The sequence below is a fragment of the Arachis stenosperma genome, chromosome 7 (assembly GCF_014773155.1).
Source record: "Arachis stenosperma cultivar V10309 chromosome 7, arast.V10309.gnm1.PFL2, whole genome shotgun sequence".
Classification (NCBI taxonomy): Eukaryota; Viridiplantae; Streptophyta; class Magnoliopsida; order Fabales; family Fabaceae; genus Arachis; species Arachis stenosperma.
In genome coordinates this window covers 55,997,712-56,022,529 of record NC_080383.1, presented here as the reverse complement: position 1 = coordinate 56,022,529, position 24,818 = coordinate 55,997,712, and the positions used below count along the sequence as shown (strand labels likewise).

At 36.8% G+C, this 24,818-nt stretch overlaps 1 protein-coding gene and 1 non-coding gene across 5 annotated transcripts; both read left to right on the top strand.

Moving 5' to 3' along the window:
- Positions 1 to 6,262: 6,262 nt before the first annotated feature.
- LOC130942355 (small nucleolar RNA R71) lies at positions 6,263 to 6,370 on the top strand. Its single transcript, XR_009070928.1, has one exon. It is a non-coding gene; the product is annotated as a small nucleolar RNA R71 (small nucleolar RNA).
- Positions 6,371 to 17,326: 10,956 nt separating this feature from the next.
- LOC130940497 (L-ascorbate peroxidase T, chloroplastic-like) lies at positions 17,327 to 22,348 on the top strand. Of its 4 annotated transcripts, none has more exons than XM_057868636.1 (6): positions 17,327 to 17,543; positions 17,700 to 17,784; positions 20,291 to 20,432; positions 21,132 to 21,236; positions 21,435 to 21,506; positions 21,818 to 22,348. In XM_057868636.1, exons 3-6 carry the CDS (start codon positions 20,376 to 20,378, stop codon positions 22,031 to 22,033), a joined length of 450 nt encoding a protein of 149 aa, XP_057724619.1. In that variant the 5' UTR covers positions 17,327 to 17,543; positions 17,700 to 17,784; positions 20,291 to 20,375; the 3' UTR covers positions 22,034 to 22,348. The 4 variants fall into 4 exon arrangements, with proteins under 4 accessions (XP_057724619.1, XP_057724618.1, XP_057724616.1 ...); XM_057868635.1 differs by having other exon boundaries at positions 17,327 to 17,617; XM_057868633.1 differs by having other exon boundaries at positions 17,327 to 17,784.
- The last annotated feature ends 2,470 nt before the right edge of the window (positions 22,349 to 24,818 follow it).

Below are 24,818 nucleotides of genomic sequence, written 5' to 3'. Positions count from 1 at the left end.
CACACCTTAATCTATGGTGTGTAGAAACTCCACCGTTGAAAATACATAAGAACAAGGTCTAGGCATGGCCGTGAGACCAGCCCCCAAAACATGACCAAGAGATCAAAAGATGATCAAAAGATGAAAATATAATAGTAAAAGGTCCCATTTATGATGAAACTAGCTACTAGGGTTTACAAAAGTAGGTAAATGATACAGAAATCCACTTCCAGGTCCACTTGGTGTGTGCTTGGACTGAGCGTTGAGCTTCACACGTGTAGAGGCTTCTCTTGGAGTTAAACGCTAGCTTTGGTGTCAGTTTGGGTATTTAACTCCAGCTTTTATGCTAGTTCTGGCGTTTTGACTTCAGAATAGGGCAGAGAAGGGGCGTTTGAACGCCAGTTTGCGTCATCAAAACTCGAGAAAAGTATAAACTATTATATATTGCTGGAAAGCCCTGGATGTCTACTTTCCAACGCAATTGAGAGCGAACCATTTGAAGTTCTGTAACTCTAGAAAATCCACTTCAAGTGCAGGGAGGTCAGAATCCAACAGCATCAGCAGTCTTTTGTCAGCCTCTGAATCAAATTTTTGCTCAGGTCCCTCAATTTCAGCCAGAAAATACCTGAAATCATAGAAAAACACAAAAACTCATAGTAAAGTCTAGAAATATAAATTTTGCATAAAAACTAATAAAAATATCCCAAAAAGTAGCTATATCCTACTAAAAACTACCTAAAAATAATGCCAAAAAGCATATAAATTATCCGCTTATTACAATACCAAACTTAAATTGTTGCTTGTCCCCAAGCAACTGAAAACAAAATAGGACAAAAAGAAGAGAATATACAATGAATCCCACAGTATCAATGAAACTTAGTCCTACTTAGATGAGCGGGGCTTGTAGCTTTTTGCTTCTGAACAGTTTTGACATCTCACTTTCTCCTTTGAAATTCAGAATGATTGGCATCTATAGGAACTCAGAATTTTAGATAGTGTTATTGATTCTCCTAGTTAAGTATGTTGATTCTTGAACACAGCTACTTTATGAGTCTTGGCCGTGGCCCTAAGCACTTTGTTTTCCAGTATTACCACCGGATACATAAATGCCACAGACACATAACTGGGTGAACCTTTTCAGATTGTGATTCAGCTTTGTTAAAGTCCCTAGTTAGAGGTGTCCATAGTTCTTAAGCACACTCTTTTGCTTTGGATCACGACTTTAACCACTCAGTCTCAAGTTTTTCACTTGGACCTGCATGCTACAAGCACATGGTTAGGGACAACTTGATTTAGCCGCTTAGGCCTAGAGTTTAATTCCTTAGGCCCTCCTATCCATTAATGCTCAAAGCCTTAGATCCTTTTTACCCTTGCCTTTTGGTTTAAAGGGCTATTGGCTTTTTCTACTTGCTTTTTCTTTTTCTCTCTTTTATTTTGCCATTTTTTTCAAATTTTTTTTTCAGTGCTTTTTCTTGCTTCAAGAATCAATTTCATGATTTTTCAGATTATCAATAACATTTCTCTTTGTTCATCATTCTTTCAAGAGTCAACAATTTTAACATTCATAAACTTCACTATAAAAAATATGCACTGTTCAAGTATTCATTCAGAGAACAAAAAGTGTTGCCACCACATCAAAATAATTAAACTAGTTTCAAGATAAAATTTGAAATCCAAGTACTTCTTGTTCTTTTGTAATTAAGCACATTTTTCATTTAAAAGAGGTGAAGGATTCATATAGCTTTAAGGCATAGACTCTAGACACTAATGATTGTATAGTGAAGACACAAACATAGATAGATCATACAGCATAAAAATTGAAAATAGAAAAATAAATAGACAAGGAGATTAAGGAATGAGTCCACCTTAGTGAGGGTGGCTGATGAGCGGATAATTTATATGCTTTTTGGCATTGTTTTTAGGTAGTTTTTAGTGAGTTCATGCTACTTTTAGGGATGTTTTCCTTAGTTTTTATGTTAAATTCACATTTCTGGACTTTACTATGAGTTTGTGTGTTTTTCTGTGATTTCAGGTAAATTCTGACTGAAATTGAGGGATTTGAGCAAAACTCTGAAAAAGGCTGACAAAAGGACTGCTGATGCTGTTGGATTCTGACCTCCCTGCACTCTAAATGGATTTTCTGGAGCTACAGAACTCCAATTGGCGCGCTCTCAACGGCGTTGGAAAGTAGACATCCAGGGCTTTCCAGCAATATATAATAGTCCATACTTTATTCGAAGAATGACGACGTAACTTGGCGTTGAACGCCAAGTACATGTTGCTATCTGGAGTTAAACGCCAGAAAAACGTCATGATCCGGAGTTGAACGCCCAAAACACGTCATAACTCGGAGTTCAACTCCAAGAGAAGCCTCAGCTCGTGGATAGATCAAGCTCAGCCCAAGCACACACCAAGTGGGCCCCGGAAGTGGATTTATGCATCAATTACTTACTCATGTAAACCCTAGTAGCTAGTCTAGTATATATAGGACATTTATCTATTGTATTAGACATCTTTTGACAGTTTAATCTCTTTGAATATTCGGTCACTTGATCATGGAGAGGGCTGGCCATTCGGCCATGCCTGAACCTCTTTCACTTATGTATTTTCAACGGTGGAGTTTCTGCACACCATAGATTAAGGGTGTGGAGCTCTACTGTACCTCAAGTATTAATGAAGTTCTATTTTCTTTTATTCAAATCTTTCTTATTCTTATTCCAAGATATTCATTCGCACCCAAGAACATGATGAATGTGATGAGTTAGATAACCCTCATTATCATTCTCACTTATGAACGCGCGTGATTGACAACCACTTCCGTTCTACATGCAACAGAGCTTGAATGTGTATCTCTTAGATTCCCCAACAGAATCTTCGTGGTATAAGCTAGATAGATGGCGGCATTTATGAGGATCCGGAAAGTCTCACCTTGTTTGTGGTATTCCGAGTAGGATCCTGGGAATCCGGAAAGTCTAACCTTGTCTGTGGTATTCCGAGTAGGATTCCGGTAATGAATGACTGTGACGTGCTTCAGACTTGCAAGTGCTGGGCGTTAGTGACAAACGCAAAAGAATCAAGGGATTCTATTCCAGTATGAGTAAGAACCAACCAGTGATTAGCCGTACTGTGACAGAGTGCGTGAGCATTAGTTTTCACTGCGAGGATGGGATGTAGCCATCAACCATGGGTGATGCCTCCAGACGATTAGCCATGCGAGTGACAGCCGCAGAGGACCATTTTCCCGAGAGGATTGAAAGTAGCCACCATTGATGGTGAACCCCTATACACAGCTTGCCATGGAAATGAGTCAGGAGAATTGAGTTGAAGCAGTAGGAGGGCAGGCGTCCTTGAGCCTTACAGCATCTCCATGCACTTAACTGAAATTCCTACCAATGAATCTGCATAAGTATTCTATCCCTTTTATTATTTCTTTTTATTATTTGATTTTCGAAACCCATAACTTTTTAATCTGCCTAACTGAGATTTACAAGGTGACCAAAGCTTGCTTCATACCAACAATCTCTGTGGATTCGACCCTTACTCACGTAAGGTTTATTACTTGGACGACCCAGTACACTTGCTGGTTAGTTGAACGGAGTTGTGAATTCAAGTGGTGCCCCTTAGAAGCCTTCATCTCAAAATAATTAGAACATGGATCACAATTTCGTCCATCAGTGGCGTCTTCCTCTTGAAGGACCAATGGTGCTTTTGAGCACCTTTATGTCTCTTCCTTGCCTCTGTTTCTCCATCCTTAGTTGCTCCCAATAGTTGTGTGGAGGAAAATGTATCCCTTGAGGCATCTCAGGGATTTCTTGATGAGGGAATTCCTCATGCTCTTGTTGAGGTTCATGAACGGGCTCTCTTGTTTGTTCCATCCTCTTTTTAGTGATGGGCTTGTGAGATGAATCTCTCCATCTCCCATGACTCAGAGGTGGAAGCAGTTGCCTTCCCTTTCCTCTTTTTAGAGGTTTCTCTGGCCTTAGTTGCCATAAATGGTTATAGAAAAACAAAAGCAATGCTTTTACCACACCAAACTTAAAATATTTGCTCGTCCTCGAGCAAAAGAAGAAAGAAAGATGTAGAAGAAGGTGGTTGTGATGTATGAAAATGAAGGAGTGAAGGGGGGTATTTGGGGAAGAGTGTTGTAGAAAGGTGTGAAGAGGAGAGAGAGTGAGTTAAGGTTGGTGGGGATCTTGTGGGGTCCACAGATCCTGAAGGGCCAAGAAATTCTTCATCCCTGCTCCAATTGGGCGTTCACAACGCCTTAGAGTGCAATTCTGGCGTTTAAACGCCAGTTTGCTGCCCTATTCTGGCGTTTAAACGCCAGCTTTCCTTCCTATTCTGGCGTCTAAACGCCAGTTTGTTTCCCTGTTTTGGCATTTAAACGCCAGTCTGGTGCCCTATTCTGGCGTTTAAACGCCAGTATGTCCTTCCTCCAGGGTGTGCTGTTTTCCATGCTGTTTTTGATTTTTTTCTTTATTTTTGTAATTGTCTTTGTAACTTCACATGATCATCAACCTAAAAGAAAACAAAATAATATAGATAAAATTAAAATAAAATTAGGTTGCCTCCCAATAAGCACTTCTTTAATGTCAATAGCTTGACAGTGAGCTCTCATGGAGCCTCACAGATGATCAGAGTATGGTTGAGATCTCTCAACACCAAACTTAAAGTTTGATTGTGGCCTCCCAACACCAAACTTAGGGTTTGAATGTGGGGGCTCTGTTTGACTCTGTATTGGGAGAAGCTCTTCATGCTTACTCTCCATGGTTACAGATGGAGAACCTTGAGTCTTTACTACAAGGCATTCTTCATTCACGTGAAGGATCAACTCTCCTCTATCAACATCAATCACAGCTCTTACTGTGGCTAGGAAGGGTCTTCCAAGGATGATGGATTCATCCTCATCCCTCCTAGTGTCTAGGATTATGAAATCAGCAGGGAAGTAAAGGCCTTCAACCTTCACTAGCATATCCTCTACTAGTCCATAAGCCTTTTTCATAGATTTGTCTGCCATCTCCAATGAGAATTTGGCAGCCTATACCTCATAGATTCCCAGTCTCTCCATTACAGAGAGTGGCATCATGTTTATCCCTGACCCCAGGTCACACAGAGCTTTCTCCAAGGTCATGGTGCCTATGGTACAGGGTATTAAGAATTTACCAAGATCCTGTCTCTTTTGAGGTAAAGTTTGCTGAACCAATGTATTCAGTTCATTAGTGAGCAAGGGAGGTTCACATTTCCTAGTCTCATTACCAAATAATTTGGCATTCAGCTTCATGATTGCTCCTAAATATTGGACAACTTGCCTTTCAACAATGTCTTCATCTTCTTCAGATGATGAATAATCATCAGAGCTCATGAATGGTAAAAAGAAGTCCAATGGAATCTGTACGGTCTCTGTATGAGCCTCAGATTCCTTTGGTTCCTCATTAGGGTACTCCTTACTGAATGGTGGATGTTCCTTGAGGTCTTCCTCATTGGGATTCACGTCCTCCTTCTCCTCTAAGGTTTCGGCCATGTTGATCATATCAATGGCCTTGCACTCTCCTTTGGGATTCTCTTCTGTATTGCTTGGGAGAGTGCTAGGAGGAGTTTCAGTAACCCTTTTACTCAGCTGGCCCACTTGTGCCTCCAAATTTCTAATGGAGGATCATGTTTCAGTCATGAAACTAAGAGTGGCATTAGATCGATCAGAGACTATGTTTGCTAAGCTAGAAGGATTCTACTCAGAATGCTCTGTCTGTTGCTGAGATGATGATGGGAAAGGTTTGCTATTGCTAAACATGTTTCTTCCACCATTGTTATTATTGAAGCCTTGCTTCTATTGATCCTTTCATGAAAAATTTGGATGATTTTTCCATGAAGGATTATAGGTGTTGCCAAAGGCTTCACCTATGTAATTCACCTCTGCCATTGCAGGGTTCTCAGGATCATAAGCTTCTTCTTCAGAAGATGCTTCTTTAGTACTGTAAGGTGCATTTTGCAATCCATTCAGACTTTGAGAGATTATATTGACTTATTGGGTCAATATTTTGTTCTGAGCCAATATGGCATTCAAAGCATCAATTTTAAGAACTCCTCTCTTTTGAGGCGTCCCATTACTCATAGGATTCCTCTCAGAGGTATACATGAACTGGTTATTTGCAACCATTTCAATAAGTTCCTGAGCTTCTACAGGTGTTTTCTTTAGGTGAATGGATTTACATGCAGAGTGGTCCAGTGACATCTTGGAGAATTTAGACAGACCATCATAGAATATATCTAATGTGGTCCATTATGAAAGCATGTCAGAAGGACACTTTTTGGTCAGCTGCTTATACCTTTCCCAAGCTTCATAGAGGGACTCACCATCTTTTTGTCTGAAGGTTTGAACATCAACTCTAAGCTTGCTAAGCTTTTGAGGAGGAAAAAACTTGGCTAAAAAAGCCATGACCAACTTATCCCAAGAGTCCAGGCTATCTCTGGGTTGTGAGTCCAACCATGTTCTAGCTCTGTCTCTTACAGCAAAAGGAAAAAGCATAAGCTTGTAAACTTCAGGATCAACTCCATTGGTCTTAACAGTATCACAGATCTGCAAGAACTCAATTAAAAACTGATAAGGATCTTCTGATGAAAGTCCATGAAACTTGCATTTCTGTTGTAGTAGAGAAACTAATTGAGGCTTTAGCTCAAAATTGTTTGCTCCTATGGCAGGGATTGAGATGCTTCTTCCATAAAAGTTGGAAGTAGGTGTAGTAAAATCACCAAGCATCTTCCTTGCATTGTTGTTTTATTCGCCATAATTGTTTCTTTTGCTATTTCCTTTTTGAAAATTTCAGTGAGGTCCTCTTCAGAATTTTGTGCTTTAGCTGCTCTTAGCTTCCTCTTCAGAGTCCTTTTAGGTTCAGGATCAGCTTCAACAAGTATGCCTTTATCTTTGTTCCTACTCATATGAAAGAGAAGAAACAAAGAAAATATAGAATCCTCTATGTCACAATATAGAGATCCCTTGAGGTGTCAGAGGAAAATAAGAATAGAAGAAGGAGGTAAGGCAGAATTCGAACACACAAAGAAGGAGTGAGTCCGAATTGACAATTGAGGAGGAATGTTAGTGTTTAAATAAAAAAAGAGAAAAAGGGAGGGAAATTTTCAAAAATCAAGTTGAAAATTAAAAATAATTAATTAATTAACAATAATAATTTTTTTTTGAAAAAAAGTTTAATGGTTTTCGAAAATTAAAGTAAAAAAAGTGGTTAGATGGTTTTGAAAAAGATAAGAAGTAAAATTGAAAAAGATAAGAGGTTAGAAAAGATTTGTGAAATTAGAATTTTAAAAAGATGTGATTTTGAAAAAGATATGATTGAAAAAGATTTGAAAAGGAAATTAAAAAGATTTGATTTTTTTTGAAAAAGATATGTTTGAAAAGATATGATTTTGAAAAAGATATGATTGAAAATATTTGATATGAAAAAGATTTGATTTTGAAAAAAAAATATAAAGATTTGAAAAAGATTTGATTTGAAAAAAATATGAAGATTTGAAAAAGATTTGATTTGAAAACAAAATTCCTCTCCTTGTGTCATCCTGGCGTTAAACGCCTAGGAGCTACATGTTTTGGGCGTTTAACGCCCAATTGCTGCATGGTTTGGGCGTTTAAACGCCCAGCCAGGTACCCTGGCTGGCGTTTAAATGCCAGTTTTCCTTCTTCATTGGGCATTTTGAATGCCCAGCTTTGTCTCTGTAATTCCTCTGCTTTATGTTCTTGGATCTTCATTTTGCTAAATCCTTTATTCAAGAAGATATGTTTTCAATTTTGAAAAATAACAAAATGAGTCGAAACATATAATTCTTGGATCAAAACACAAGATATATGCAAGAACATTATGAACGTCAAGATGAACACCATGAACAATCTTGAAGATCAAGATGAACATCAAGAACTCAGTTTTCTTAATGAAAGAAAACATGGAGGACACCAAACTTAGAACTTTCTCATGTTTGGGCCATATGAATGCAATAATGCATATGTAGAACATCATGCAGTGCAAATCAATAAATCATGAAGATCAAACAGGTCAATTCATCAAGAACGACTTGAAGATCATCAAGAACACAATGCATGTGTTTAGAAAATTGCAAGACAATTAAAATCATGCAATTGACATCAAACTTAAAATTTGGCACCAGATTCAAACAAGAATCATGAAATATTTTTGGGTTTTTATTTTTATGATTTTTTTGGGTTTTTTTTTCGAAAATCATTTTTAGAAAAACGAAAGATTTTTGAGAACTTTTTTGAAAAGAAATAAAAATTACCTAATCTGAGCAACAAGACGAACCGTCAGTTGTCCAAATTCGAACAATCCCCGGCAACGGTACCAAAAATTTGGTGTACGAAATTGTGATACACAATGGCGCCAACAACTTGGTACACACAATTGTAATCTCAACTCTTTTTCACAACTTCGCACAACTAACCAGCAAGTGCACTAGGTCGTCCAAGTAATAAACCTTACGTGAGTAAGGGTCGATTCCACAGAGATTGTCGGGCTGAGCGTTGAGCTTCACACGTGTAGAGGCTTCTCTTGGAGTTAAATGCCAGTTTTGGTGCCAGTTTGGGCATTTAACTCTAGCTTTTATGCCAGTTCTAGCGTTTTGACTTCAGAATATGGCAGAGAAGGGGCGTTTGAACGCCAGTTTGCATCATCAAAACTCGAGCAAAGTATGGAGTATTATATATTGCTGGAAAGCCCTGGATGTCTACTTTTCAACGCAATTAAGAGCGTACCATTTGAAGTTCTGTAGCTCCAGAAAATCCACTTCGAGTGCAGGGAGGTCAGAATCCAACAGCATCAGCAGTCCTTTGTCAGCCTCTGAATTAGATTTTTGCTCAGGTCCTCAATTTCAACCAGAAATATCTGAAATCACAGAAAAACATACAAACTCATAGTAAAGTCCAAAAATATGAATTTTGCATAAAAACTAATAAAAACATCCCAAAAAGTAGCTAGATCCTACTAAAAACTACCTAAAAATAATGCCAAAAAGCGTATAAATTATCCGCTCATCAATTATTCAATATTAAATTGTACCACATAGTTTAGATAGAATTAAAGACGAGTTTAAAATGAACACGTGGCCATAAGCCGCTCGTCAATTGGAGCTTCGAATTGAAAATTATGAGCAATTGAATATCAAATTGAATAGTAACATATGTGGTGTTCTTCCCTTACCTCTCTTACGGTGGAAACCTCAAACTTCAATGAAATCAGAAATGTTGTGGCTACAAGGGGCTGAATGGGATTATATGGGTTGGGTCTTGGGCTTAATATGGGTCCAGTTCAACCGGTTTAGCCCGTTGGCCCAATTTTGGGTCAAAACCTTTAAAATTAGTGTTAAAATTCGTATTTTTAATATTTCTTCTTCTTTAAACTATAAAATTTAATTTTTTAATTTTTTTAAATAATAATTAATTTATTGCCAATTATTTATTAATTTCACAGATTTTACAAAGATCTGTTCGTAGAAGAGATCATGCAGGCCAAAATTCTAAGGAATTTCAAAACCCACGACATGGACTTCTACGACGGAAACAATCGACTCGAGGTACCATCTCAGCAACTTCAAAAGTCGGATGTACCTAGTCGATGATCCTGATGCTACTCGTTGCAAAGTATTCCCGATAACCTTGACCAAAGTTGCGATGAAGTGTTTTGATAACTTACCTCCCAGGTCGATAACTTGTTTGGACAAACTGGCAAGGAAGTTTCTTACTAGATTCTCGATTCAAAAGGGTTTAGTGAAGCACACTCCGAGCTTGCTAGGAGTTAAGTAAGCAGAGAGACCCTGTGAGATTATATGGAAAGATTTAATAAAGCATGCTTGGAAATACAAAACCTATCTACTGAAGAAGTGATAATGGGATTAGTTAATGGCCTCAAAGATGGGCCATTCTCTTAATCCATATCCAAGCGACACCTAGCCTCCTTGTATGAAGTACAAGAACAGGCAGAGAAATCCATCAACATAGAGGAGAACTTCCGACTTAGGGAACTCAAATGGAAATTGTAAACCAATATCCATCGGCAAGTGCACCGGGTCATAATCAAGTAATAACTCACCAAGTGTGAGGTCAATCCCACGAGGATTGATAGATTAAAAAACTTTAATCAATTGGTCATTCTAGTTAAACAAAAAAATAATGATGATTGGTGATTTGGCAATGAATTAAATGACTAAAACGTAAATCGTATGAATTAAATGATTGAAATAAAGAGTGGAAAAGTAAATTGCTAGAAATTTAAAGTACAGAAACTAAAATTGCTGAAATGTAAATACAGGAAGAGTAAATAACAGGGAATTTAAATTGCAAAAATGTAAAGGAATTAAGAACAATGAACATTAAAGAGAATAAGCAATCAGGAAGGGAATTGAAAAACAAGGAAGGAAATGCTTATGAATTAAAATCATTAGGGATTGGAGATGCTAGATCTTCCTGAATCAATGAACTTCTCTTTCCTCTTGTTCATGCAATGTTAGATCTCTGGCGGATCATAAGTAACTGAGTTCCAATTCTTTGGTAACTCGATTTTTCTAGACATGATCAAATACCAATTCCTTGATCCAATGCTCATGAAAAGAGGTGAAGCTTGAATTCTAATACCAAGCCACACAACTTCTAAAATCCCAATTTCAGAGTGATTACATGTCACAATATCAAGCTTTGAATCAAAATCAAATTCGTTGTGTGAAGAGAGTTTCAAACTAAATTACTATGATCCCTTTTTCAAGACTCACATAAAATTCTAATAGATCCAATCCCTCTTCCGATTGAATTGGATCTTTAAAGATTGGAAACTCTCTCTTAGATAAACAAAGATAGAATCAAGAAGAGAAAAAGATGAACATTAATTCATTTCAATTTAGCAGAGCTCCTCCCCCTAATGAATGAAGGTTTAGTGACTCATTGCTCTCTTACACAAAATCTAAAAGTGGAAAAGTAAAAATTGAAAAATAAACTAAAAGTAAAATACAAGCAAAAGGTCCCATCCCCCCAAGCTTCCAAAAGTTCCCCCTATTTATACTACTTCTCTGCTCTACAAGTGCCTTTGAAGGGTGCTTCCAAATTGGACTCTTTTGGGCTTTGCTCAGAACTCTGTCAACAAGGCCTTGGTGTCATTTGATATAGGCGCTTCTTTTGTTGGCGTTGTCAACGCCCAGCTGGCGTTACTTGGATCGGACGCTTTAACTTGGGCATTATTGGTACTTGTCACGCGTACGCGTGGCCTCCGTCGCAGGCGTTATTACGAAAGGGGCGCCAGTAATAACCTGGCGTTGCCAACGCCCAAGGTTAATCTTCCAATAGAAATTTCCTCCTCACGCGTACGCATGACCTACGTCGCAGGCGTTATTTCAAAAGGGGCGCCAGTAATAACTTGGCATTGCCAACGCCCAAGGTTAATCTTCCAGTAGAAATTTCCTCCTCACGCGTATGCATGGCCTTCGTCACAGGTGTTATCTTAACGGGGCGCTAGTTATATCCTGTCGTTAGTGTTACTCATCATGCGTATGCATGAGTCATGAGTACGCGTGACCACTGAAAATTGCAGCCTCAAAAATCATCACAAGCGTTATTTGGAGGCAATGCTAGTTAAGTTGGGCGTTGCCAATGCCTGGGTCCACCTTCCAAGGTTTCTTGGCATTGTTGGAGGATAACTTCTTTGTACCTTGGCATTGCCAACGCCACGTCGCTCCTCCCAGGATTTCCTTATTAAGCATGGGCGTTGTTTCATGATAACGCCAGTACAAGTAAGCGTTGCCAACGCCACATTGCTTCCATAATGGGCGTTGTTTGAAGTAACGCCCCCTATGTTGGGCGTTGCCAATGCTCTAAGTTAGCATTCTCCAAGGCTCTGCTTCACCTATCTCTGCTTCACCTATCATCAACCAAATAAAATGTATCAAAGCTTGATATTTCATGAATCAATACAAGATATATTATCATGTTCCAGTGCAATATAATCAACACATTCACTTAGCATTCTTTATTGCATCAAATGACTCTTGTATCTTCATGAAATAGTCACAATTTCAATTCATGCTTGATGTTCCATTACGTGCAGAGGTATTTCATGAAATTGCTTGTTTATTAACTAAAAATGGTATGAAATTAACTATAAACTAACTAAAATAGCTAACTAAACTGGCTAAGATGCACATGCATTACAACACCAAACTTAAAATCTTGCTTGTCCCCAAGCAAGAAAAAAATTATGCACAAAGGTTTCTTTTGATTAGAGTGGGTTGAAGAATTGCTTATGATGCTTTAGTGAGTGAAGTGAGTAAGTGACAGTGGGATAAACTCCAAATTGTATGCTTATGCAAGGACTCCAGCACTTATTAGTCCCTACATTTCGAAGTCTTAGAACTTAGGAATTTCATTCGGATGATATTTTAGAAGTCTCTTTATAGATTGTCACATTGAAGCAGCACTATTTTCTTGCATCATTGTTTTCTTTTCTTAATACTTTCTTTTTCACTTTGGCCTCGACTTTAAATGTCATGTCTTAAAGCGGCTTTTAAGATAAGCTTTCAATCAATACTCCCAAACCAATTGGTATAAGGTATTAGGTGTTGAAGCACCCCTTAGGATTTACTTGCTCAAGCCTCTCTCTTTGACACAAGTCCACCACAAGCATTTAACTAGGACAATAACTCTTGTTTCTTTCTTTTTTCTTCCTAGTATTGATGATCAAAGCCTTGAACCTTGTTCTTTGTTTTTCTTTTTCTTTTGCTTTCTTTTTCTTTCTTTTGTTGCTGCTTCTTGGATATATAGATTTTTGAGACCCTCTCTAATAATTTTCTAAAGTTCATTCCATGTCTACGAGCTCCCATGCAAGTTTTCACAAACATGAAGTCTCATTACACAATCACACACTTAGAACCTCCACTTCTCTTAATCTTTTGCTTGCCCGAAAATTTTCTTAAAATTCTTCAACTTTTTCCTTTCAAAAGAACAATTTTTTGTTGCATTCTTAGAGATATGGGGTGCAAGAAATTTCAGGAGTAAGGTGCTATGAAGAAAAATGAATAATGATTATTCATTAGGGACAACCACATACATATATATATAACCAATTGATGCCTAAAATAGAATTACCTTCTTGGTTTCCACTTGCTTCACTCCTTATCATCATCATTGTTGGCTTCTAGATTCTTTGCTTGTTTTTTTAGATGATAATCCATAGTTTCTCAATGTCATTGAGTGGTTAGCAAGGGAATGAAATGACTCCCTACACACCAAACTTAGAAAGAAAGTTTGTCCCCAAGCAATTAAAGAGATAGTTATCATGCATGTATGATTATGAAATTTGAATTAAATTTGGTGTCTGACACCAAACTTAATTTCTTGCTCATCCTTCTGTGCAAAAGCAGAGTGCATAATTAGGCTTTTCATGCATGCTTGAAACAACATGTGCATCAATTCTATGAGGAAACAAAACTATATAACTAGAAAGTAAACAAATGAAATCCAAAGTTAACTAACCTTTGTGATTGTTTGGAAGTAGTGACTATTCATGACTGTCTCAAGGGGTGCAATGTGCTCATACGAGATTCACGTTGGGACACCAAACTTAGTGTAACATATTTACCCTTGATTTGTCCACTCTGTTAACACAACATATTGGTGTGCTACATCAAACTTAATTCCTTGCACTACATAGAAGCCTAATTAACCACTTATTTAAAGAAGATTATGAAAGAGTTACCTAAGGTTGGGTTGCCTCCCAACAAGCAATTCTTTAACGTCACTAGCTTGACGGTTGTCCTTTGTTAGGGAGGATGATGATCATAGTGCTTCAACTCCTCTCCTCTCATAGTAGACTTCCACCCAATACCTTCTTTAATGATCTCCACATGTTCAAGTGAAAGGATTTTGTTCCCTGTGTAGTATCCAGAGAAGTGTGGAGATGGTTCCATTGGTTGGTAAATTAGCATCACTTTGTTCCTCGGCGAGAAGTCTTCAATGGAGATCTTCTTGTTTCTCCAACCTCTAGGCACCTTCTTCTTGAGGTTTTTCTCTTTTTCAAGTGGTGATCCATTTTCAATGCATGTTTTGGTTTGAATATCATGAGGAATTTTATTGGTTGTCACATATGGAGGTTTTGGTTGTAACTCCTCCTTGGTTCCGGTGGTTCTTTCAACTTGTTGCAGCACTTCTAATTCTTTTCTGTTTTCAAGTGTGGGCTTAGAAACTTTGGAAGTGACTCATTGGATGCCTCCTTCAAGTTTAGATCTTTAGAATCAACTTTCATACAATTCTCCCCTTGAGTGGACTCATGCATGGTCTTGAAAACATGGAATACTAGATGTTCATCATGCACTCTTAACATCAATTCTCCTTTTCAACGTCTATCAAATCTCTGTTCGTAGCAAAGAAGGGCATCCCCAGAATGATAGGGGTGTTGTAATCATCCTCTATGTCAAGGATGACAAAATCAGCTGGGAGGAAGAATTTTTCTACTATTACCAAGACATTCTCCACAGCTCTAAGTGTTTGCTTTATGGATCTATCAGCCAATTGGAGAGCTATTTATGTGGATTTCAATTCATGGATTTGGAGCTTCTTCATCACAGATAGAGACATGAGATTTATGCTTGCACCAAGGTCACAAAATGCTTCTTCAAATATCATGTTGCCTATTGTGAAGGGGATATGAAAGCTCCCTGGGTCTTTTTTCATCCTTGGTAGATCTCTGATGAATGGACTTTTGTGTGGTAAAGAATTTCACAAATATATTCTCGTTACAAGTATAGTTTCTAAACCAACAATATTCCTTTCATACCAAAAATTGGTTGTCACAAGTAACAAACCCCTTAAAAATAATAACCGAAGTATTCAAACCTCGGATCGTCTCTCAAAGGAATTGCAGGGAAGTATATTTATTATTGGTTATGAGATTGTATCTTTGTTGGGGGGTTTTGGATAAGAGAATGAGAAAAAGTAAATGGTAATGAAAATCAAATGATAAAGAGGTCGTGGCAAGATTTGGTGGTCAATAATCTCTATCCTTATCACTAACCATAACATGAGAATTGGCAAGGATTAATCCCATTAAATTATCCTCTAACTTAGTAGGGGAAAGCCAAATGAGCTATATCAATCAATGTTCATAAGTCCTAACTCTCCACCAATTCAATTAGTAAGGACTAGAGTCAATGGCTACCAATCATCAATTACTTGGACATTAGTAACTCAAGAGTTCCTAAGTTACCATCCCAAGCCAAGAATATAAAATCCTAATCTAAAATCCTCCCAAGAATTTTATCAAACACTTGGTAGGCGCAAAATAAAAGCATAGAAAAGCAATAAGAGATAATAAAATCCAAACAATCAATTGAAAGCATCAATAACATAAATTGAAGAAAGCAATCATAAATATGAAATACCTCAAATTGTATTAAATAGAAAATCAAATCTAACATGAGAATTCATAAACTAAATGGGGAAGAATAAGTAATCAACAAGGGAAATCAATAACTAGAATGCTAAGACAAATAACAGTAGAACAGAAACTAAATTAAACTGAGATAGAATTCAGAAATTGGAAAGGAATAAAACTACGACCTAAAACCTAGAGAGAGGAGAGAGCTTCTCTCTCTAAAAACTACATTTAAACCTACTAATTTGTGAATGAATGATTCAATGATTGATGGATGCCTTCCCCCTTCAGTCCTTGATCTTTTTAGCCTTTTTCCGCCAAAGATTGGCTTCAAAACTGGGCCAGAAGCCCTCCTGAAATCGCTGGGTGATATTTCATTAAAGGTGTCAGCGTGGGTATCGACGAGTATGCGTACAGCACGCGTCCGCGTCCCTGGAGTGATGCGCGATCTGCGTGTACGCGTCTTGTGCGCGTGCGCGTCCATGGGCGCGTTCCAAATCCTTGGCTTTTCATGATTTCTCCACTTTGCATGCTTTCTCTTTACTCCTTTGATCCATTCCTAGCCTTTTTCAATCTGAAATCACTAACAAACACATTAAGGCATCTAGTGGAATCAAAGAAAGATTAAAATTATCACACTAAGGATCTAAAAGCATGTTTTCACACTTAAGTACAAATTCGGAGAAAATCACAAAACTATGCTATTTTATTGAGTCAATGTGAGAAAAGGTTGACAAAATCCTCTAGATTCAACACAAGATAAGCCCTACAAATGGGTTTATCAACCTCTCTACACTTAAACCTCAGCATGTCCTCATGGTAAACCAAGAAGGGAACAAGGGGTATGACATTTATTCAATACAACTAAATTATATGAAAGCTATCTAAATGAAACTACTTATTATGAATGTAAATGCTTAGGCCAAAACAAATCAACCTTTCAAGAGAACAAAATTAAGCATAAGGGCTAAAGCAATAAGAAGTAATTCCAACCCACAATTGTATTGAACCTTCAAAAGGTTTCACAAACTTGCAAGAATATAGAAGATAGTGGTGAATACATGTGATTGAGCAATCGAACCCTCACCAGATGTGCATCCGCTCTAGTCACTCAAGTGTTTAGGGGTTGATTCACTCTAGTCTTCTCTAGTCATGCTTTCTAAAATTTTGCTCTTCATCTAACCAATCAACAACTATCTAGTTGACAAATGCAAACATCATGAGGTCTTTTTAAGGTTGTAATGGGATTAAGGTAAGGGTGAGGATATATGTATGGTCAAGTGAGCTGTAAATTGAATCTTTGACTAACCTAAGCTCTCACCTAACACACACACACACTCTATGTACTTCTAAAATTATGCCTAACAACCCATAATATCACTTTTGTATTTTTCACATACTCATGTATTCAAATGTTCTTTTAGTTCATCTCATATGCATTAGTCTTTTTATTGAACCTAACACATTTTTTTATGCATAGTAAATCAATGCATATGGTTTTCATAATTCACATGAGTAGCACCCAAATTCTCAATATTTGTTAATAGAACAATACACACACTCTCATCAACCAAAGTTCCCACATTTTTCCACATTTAATTGATACACAATCTCTATCTTAAGCTAGCCAACATTATTAGAAAACTAGTTATTACAGACAAATATTTTCGACGGATTTTATCCTACGGAAATACAGACGGAATTTCAGAGAGATTTTTTGTAGAAAAACAAAAAATAAATTAGTATAAATTACAGACGAAAAACAGAATTCGTCAATTATTCCGTCAGTAAAATTAATTTTTTTTCATGGAAAATGATTATAGACGAAAAATCCGTCTATACACTGCATTTTATTAAATTATTACAGTCATTTAAATTTTCTGTCCAAAATATCAAGGTAACCCTAATTTTATCACCACGCATTCACACTCCATTCACACTCCATTCCAACGTTGCCAGCAGCCTTCATTCCTCGAACTCTTCTCCTCCGGTAGAAGGTGTTGTCGCCGCCAGCGGGAACAGACCGTGGGTGCTTTCGTCATCTGGGGAAGCTCTACTCGGCCCTCTTCGCATCGTGCCTCCTCTCCTCGCTGTCGCACGAAGTTCTGAGTTGAGCTCGTGGCGTCGCCGTCGCGAAGGGTTCCTCCCCTCCTCGCCGTGCATTGTTTCTGATTCTCTGCTCTTTGCCGTTTTTTATTTAGGATTAAGCTAGGGTTTGCCTTTGATTTTGTGATTTAATCTCTGCTTCCTTTAATTCTTTTTAGCGCTTTTACGAACTTCTCCCTTACATGACAGAGCAACTAGGTGCAAAGGAGTTGAGGATTGACCAGCCTTGAAGTTTGGTAAATGTGGTGTTTCATATCTTCAAAATTTGCTTCAGGTGCCTCTCTTCACCACCACCGCTTTCAGTTTTTCAAACCTAATTTCTCTGTTTATTCTTTTGTTAATTGTTATAATTACTGTTTTTTTATTTTTTATTCATATTAGTGTTTTGTATTGTTTGCTTGATGGAGTATATTTTCTTCTACGATGATAAGCTTGTAGAAAAGAATAACAGTAAGAAGATGAATAATGAATAATAGCCAACAGTAAAGGTTCTTGGTTTTTGGTTTCCTGATTCAGATCTTGTGATAATAGAGTGTGAATTAGAAGTTGTATGAGGAATAGGAGGTAAGTAAATCTCAATACACTAATAGTTATCTGAGTGTGAGCCTAGTCAAGTCCCGTTAAAGAATGAGAAGGACAACCACTAGGAAGTTCTGTGAATGGTGAGTGTGATGAAGTTGGTTCCGATATTAGTAGTCAATTGTTCAGGAACAATTAGCAAGGTCATAACAGAATGAGTATTAGAGGGAAATAAATCTGAATAAGGGAAGATATTCTCATCAAAGATCACATATCTTGACAAATATATATATATATATATATATTAGATTTATAGTCCAGTTTTGTTAATTGTATGGTATTTTTAGCATTGAATAATCTGGCTTCTTCTGAAATAGTTTTTCAAATGGTGATAAAAACTCAAGAGTAGCAGTGGGCAACCTATTAAGCAAAACACAGCTGTAGTGAGTGCATCTTCCCAAAATTGCATGGGAAGAGAGGCCGTGGCTTAAAAAGATAAACCAATTTCAGTGATTGTTCTATGCCTTCTATGAAAACATCATTGTTGTTAATATGTATAAAGGTAAGATATTCTATGTTTAATACCATGATTTTGAAGAAAATCAGTAAACACTGTAGACATAAACTCCATAATTCAAGTGTATTATATTTGCCACAATTAGCTGAATAAATGCTGATCAATATTAGTAGAGGCAGAATTAAGAAAGAAACTAGAATCAGAATTAGAGGAAAAACACTTCATATCATTTGAGTTCATAGTAACTGGCTGAAATATGAGAATCAGAACACCAAATAGGTAAGGTATGTGCATGAGTAAGAGTGCAATTATTACAAGGAGCAGAATTGAATGCAAACACTTAAGAGTATTGTTATGATCTTGTTGTTTTCCAAAGTCAGCCCATCTATTTATTCCTGTCTAATGATTTGTAATTTATTATGGTAATTTTCGATGAAATATATGCTATGAACAGAACTGGAATTTTGCTTTAAAAACTACTATATTTACTGGATTCTTAGATAAGAATGCTAAATTTGCTACCTAATGTCAATGGATAAAATCAATATTAATGAGGTCCTTCATTGTTTTGTTTTGAACTATATGCCTTTAGTGATTTTTTAATTTTCTGTATGTTCTTTTGTAATTCAAGATGGTAATTCAACGAGTTTGATTTAGTGTTGCCTCTAATGAGATTCTGTACAAAGTAGAAATTAAGTTACAATCTCAAGGAAGGACATGCATGCATGACATCATCTACTTGCTGAAACATATACATATTTGAGAAAATAGTTAGCACATGTAACTGAAATGGTGGAATTTCTCAAGAACTTGGATAGCATTTTATTTGGTATGATGATTACCAGGTGAGTAGGTGGATCGCAAAAGCATAGCAGCACAAGCACAAACTATATATTAAAATAATATAAGTTTGATTATTTTGTTTATTATCATTCTCAAATCATCATAACCAACCACAGTTAATAATAAGAAACAAAATTGTTATGTCAAAATTGTCAATTCCAAAAGCAAGGTGGGGGTAAGGTGCACTGTTTTGGTGTTAGTGTAATTGGACTGATATTTATTTTAGATATTTTTATATTAATACCTTAGATTGCACTCATTTAATTTTACCAAATTTTATAAAATACATATATATCAAACTCGATTGTTTTTTCAACAAACATTAAGGGCTGCTATATTATTATAGTTTAGGGATGATTGATTATATTGATTGCTAATAAGCCTAACTCTTGACTCTGAAAATCTAAATTGGGTTTTGAACCAATAATTATTTTTCCTTATTTTTTTCTTCAGTTGAAGTAGAAGTCTTTTAGAAGAAAGAGATTCATAGAGTGCAACTCAAGTTAGTTAAAGAAATTAAAGGATGAATATGAAAACAGCACCACTGCACTACCACACACACAGTGTCCCCTTGATCAGTTCTACTTCCCCTTTTTTAACAGTTTATTTTTTAAAGGGTGAGTATTTTTTAAGGGATTGATTCAAAGAGTGTAACTCAAGGTAGTTAAGGGCCAAAAATAAAAATAAAATAATACGTTAAAGATAGAGATGAAATTAAAGTTGAAGATAGAATGTGAGTGTATGTGAACCCATCATTTCTATTTGGCCCAAACCAAACACACTTCGGTTATTTTTTATATCTAAACTTATTTCTTCCCAGTTTTAATCCTAGTTTTTGTTTTGACATGACACGTTAATATTCAATGGAACTTATTTAATTTTGAATGATTTTTGTCTTCAGGAAGTGCAGCGATTAGTTGATTATCAGGTAACATTAGTTATGAAGAATGGATGTCTCATCACTTGAACAAAAATCCCTATGAAATATGGAAGAGTGGATGTCTCATCACTTGAACAATGTCCTAAAGAAGGCAGACTTCCAGGTTAGTAGGCCATATATCCAGTGTGCTAAGAATAAAGCATGTGACCTAATGTATCTAGTCACGTTAATTAGGATTCCATTGGAAATCATAGAAGTCAAGGCATTGGAATAAATTAATCATAGTAAAGAGCTTTAGTGTTTTATTGCTATTCTTGAAAAGGTAAAATATGTTTATTCTTCTTATTGAACCTAAGAATTAGATTGATGCTTAGTTTTTTCACCTGTACTGCACCTTCTCTATTGTTTCTAGACTTGGACTGGCTAATGACTAAGCCATCAGCATGATAGAGTAACTAAATTGATTTACATTACTAGTTTTAATTTATCAATTTTGAACATATTTGCAAGTTTGCCCTTTGCCAAGCACTTCCAAATGGAAGCTGAAAAGCTTAATACCTTAAATTATTTATATTATGCTTTTATAAACAATGATGAATATCTATGATGGCTTAAGAAGTAAATACATTTGTCTGGTTCGATCTTCATTTTATCTTCAAAACTTCAATTAGCCCAATCCATTCGAGCCAAAAACAAAAATTTTCAAGAAAATTTGAACCCAAACAAAAATAAAACAAAAACAGACAAACAATTTGGTTTATGTTCTTTTTGAGGATCCATCCTTCAAGGTAAGTAACTGGAGTTTTATTTCCATGGCTATTTTACAAATGCACATAAAATTAAACTTCTGTGTAACTTGCAGGTTTATGCTAAGAAGTATGCTGAGGATCAGGTAGCATTCTTCAACGATTATGCTGAAGCCCATGCCAAGCTAAGCAACCTTGGTGCAAAATTTGATCCTCCAGAGGTTTGTTGATTTTAAGTTACCCTTACATTTATTTAAATTATGTATCATGGACTTGCTTATGTGACCTACACCTGGAGATTTTGTTCTTGTTTATATAAAGCTTCCTGAGCATTTCTTTTCATTTCCTGCACATACGTGGGTCCATATAATGAGTTCTTGACCAAGTTTCCCAGTTTCCCCTTGGTATGTGTTTGTCAGGGCATAGTATTAGATCCTTCTCCAAAGCCACAAGCAGAGAAGTTTGAAGCAGCAAAGTACTCAACTGAAAAGGTACTTTTCTTGCACCGTTTATACTCATATTTTACTATTCATTTAGCTGACAGGTGTAGAAATTTGTTAGGCATCCCGTGAAAGACTAACACAAGAAAATTTCATATATATGCGCGTATTGTTTATGGTTTCAATTTTTCTGGTTTGGTGCAGGATTAAAAACAAGTGTCATGTTTTCTTGTCCCAGTATCTTCTTTTAGTAATACAGGAAGAAGTATTTTCAAATCATGTGATATCCATGTAAAATTTGGAAGTCTTAAATGAAGAAGAAAGGAATAAAAAATTCAATAGTGTGCCAATTTGAATTGCAGAGAGAGCTATCTGATACTATGAAGCAGAAGATTCGATCTGAATATGAGGCAATTGGTGGAAGCCCAGATAAGCCCCTACAGTCAAACTATTTTCTTAATATCATGATTATCATTGCTGTTTTGGAACTTTTGACATCACTGCTTGGAAAGTGGTTTTTGGAAGTAATCCAAAGTAACTTTCATTTATATTTTTGGAAAAGACTCGAAAGAAGTTAGGAAAGTTGGAACGGAAAATTGGAAAGGCCAAGAAGGAAAAGCTGAAACAGAGATGGAATGAGGCTTATGTCAGCTATTATGAGAAGGTTAGAGCGTCAAGTAGTTCTAGTACAGTTCCACTACCACCGCCACCGCCGCCACCCTCAATGTCTTCGGATGAAGACTATGATGATGATAAGGATGAAGATGACACTGAAGACTATAGCTGATAGTTTTAGTATGGTTGAACAATATACTAGGAATCAAGACATTTTGTTTATGTTTTGAATTATATTGACTTGCTTGTTTATAGTACTTTTCTTTTAGTTTGATAATACGATGAATTTGTTTATTTTTTGAAATATTATAAATATTCGAATACAAATTAGATAAAAATTTGTATTAAATTTATATTTATTTTGTATGAAAACAAGTTTATTTTGTAATTAGAAAAATAAAAAAATTCTATTTTACCTTACAGACGGATTTTCTGTCTGTAATCAGAGTGTGAGATGATTTTCCAAAGTTCAAATTATAGACGAAAAATCTGTCGGAAAATTCGTCTGTAATTACAGACAGAAAATTCGTTTGAAAATCTATCTGTAATTTACAGACGAAAAATCTGTCAAAAAATCCGTCTGTAATTACAGACAGAAAATCTGTCGGAAATTTCGTCGTCTTCGGGAAATGGATGGAGAATTTACAGAGGAAAAATCCGTCGGTAACTGGTAAAAATCCGTCGGTAATTTTTCGACGGAAAAAAAATTCGTCGGTAAATAATTTCCGACGGGGCTTTTACAGAGGGACAAAATCCGTCGGTAACCAAAAATCCGTTTGTAATAAAGACTAAATCTGTCTGTATTAATCCATTTTCTAGTTGTGCAAAGATCCAATTGGGGTAATTACTTGTTCTTCCGCTTAAGGCTAGTGATGTGGTAACATAAAGAACAATTAGGGGTTAAAAAGGCTCAAAGTGGCAAACAAAGGTAAATGAAAGGGTGGGCTATTTAGGATAAGTGAGCTAATAGCAAATGAAGGCCTCAATCATATGTATGCATGAATATACACTAAACAATGGATGTATATAATGAAGCAAAACAGAGATTACAATCATAGAAAAGAAAGCACAGAAGAAGAAAAATCATGGTTAAATAGTGTAACCATATAATTAAGTTCAAAATCTCACAGGTTGTGTGTTCTAAGCTCAAAACATGCTTCACAAGATATAAAATTCAAGCAAGTTCATCAAAAGTTTCCAATCAATTGGGGTGATGCCCTGTAGATAAATCCCTTGAAAAATCTTATTGTTTTACTAAGCTTATTCTGAATGCAATGTTGTGATTGAGAAATTCTAAAAATTCTTTAGTTTATCCCCCTTTTCAATCAACACACACTTCATATGCAAAAGGGTAAACTAAACTCAATAATCCATATTTTTCCATATCACAACTAAAAGCTAAAACTAGCTATGTAAAGCAAAAGTGCAAATCCAACAAGCTGAATAGAAGTATCCACAGTGCTGATATATACAATAATCCAAAAAGTGCAAAAGAAGGCAAAATAACATAAAAAAATAAATGTCTGAAAAGAAAAGAAAAATGTTCGCCACAAAAGAGCTATCCACCGACGGCGACGACGGTGACCTCCCCATACTTAGAATGAAGCATCGTCCTTAATGCAACTGCTCGGGCCCAGGATGGGGGTCAACGATCGCATTTGGCTGCTGGGGCTGATCTTGTGGCTCCTTAGGGGGCTGCTAATGCACTTTGTGTAACGAAAGCAAGGTGAGAACCAAGTTGAATGAGAAGGATTACACAAGTGGAGTCTACCAATCATTACAAAAGAATGAGCCAAATTCAAGGTGCAAAGCATATCACGGGGATCAAAACAGTCACAGGAATGCCAACCAAAGCAGCCTAGGAATCGAGCTTGGTGTAAAATAGGTAGATCTCAAATCAAAAGTGCCAAGTTCAAAGTCTAGAGTGCAAGTTGAAGAACAAAACAGTTTCGAAAAATTTGGGCAGCATCCCGGTTGTAAATCGGACGTTCCTGAATAACAGAAAATAGCCAAAAAATCACATATGAATCCAAAAATACATCAACCATGAGAGAAACATGGAGTTCAGATGCATAGGCAGCAGTAAGCTCAATCATAAAACTGGAGTGTAGTAAGGCAGCACAAAACAGCACAGCAATTACATGATTCACACAAAGCATCAGGCCAATATGACTCAGCAAGTAGGCAGGGTATATGCAGAAAGTAAATAGGAACGGAGCAATTATTAGGTCTAGAATCCTCTAACCACAACCTAGCTACCTAACAGCATGTATTTCTATCTAATCCTAATAGACAGAGTAATTAACTAAACTAACTAGGATTAACAAACAAAAATTAATTAAAGCAGTAAGTAAACAGAGCCATGGAGGCAGGGGAACCAGGAATGTAGAAGCAGAAGTGAAAAATGGAAGGGAAGGAAGAGAGCGGCGCCGCGCAGCAGTGGTGGTGGTGGTGGGCTTCGTGCGACGACAGGGATTCGTGGCGGCACAGGGCGGCACGGACAAAGGTGGTAATGAGGGGGAATGGAGGAAAAATAGGCGGTGGGTCGGCAGAGGCAGGGGTGTTGAAGTGGTGAGAGAGAGAGAGAGAGAGAGAGAGATGGGAAGAAAGAAAGGGAGGAGAGAAGGAGAGAGGGATTGCAGCGGCGAGGGTCGCCAGACGGTGGTGGGGCGGCGGTTGCAGGTCTTGGAAGGGTGGCAATGGGGGTTTGAGAGAGTGAGGAAGACGAAGAGGGAGAGAGTGAGGGAA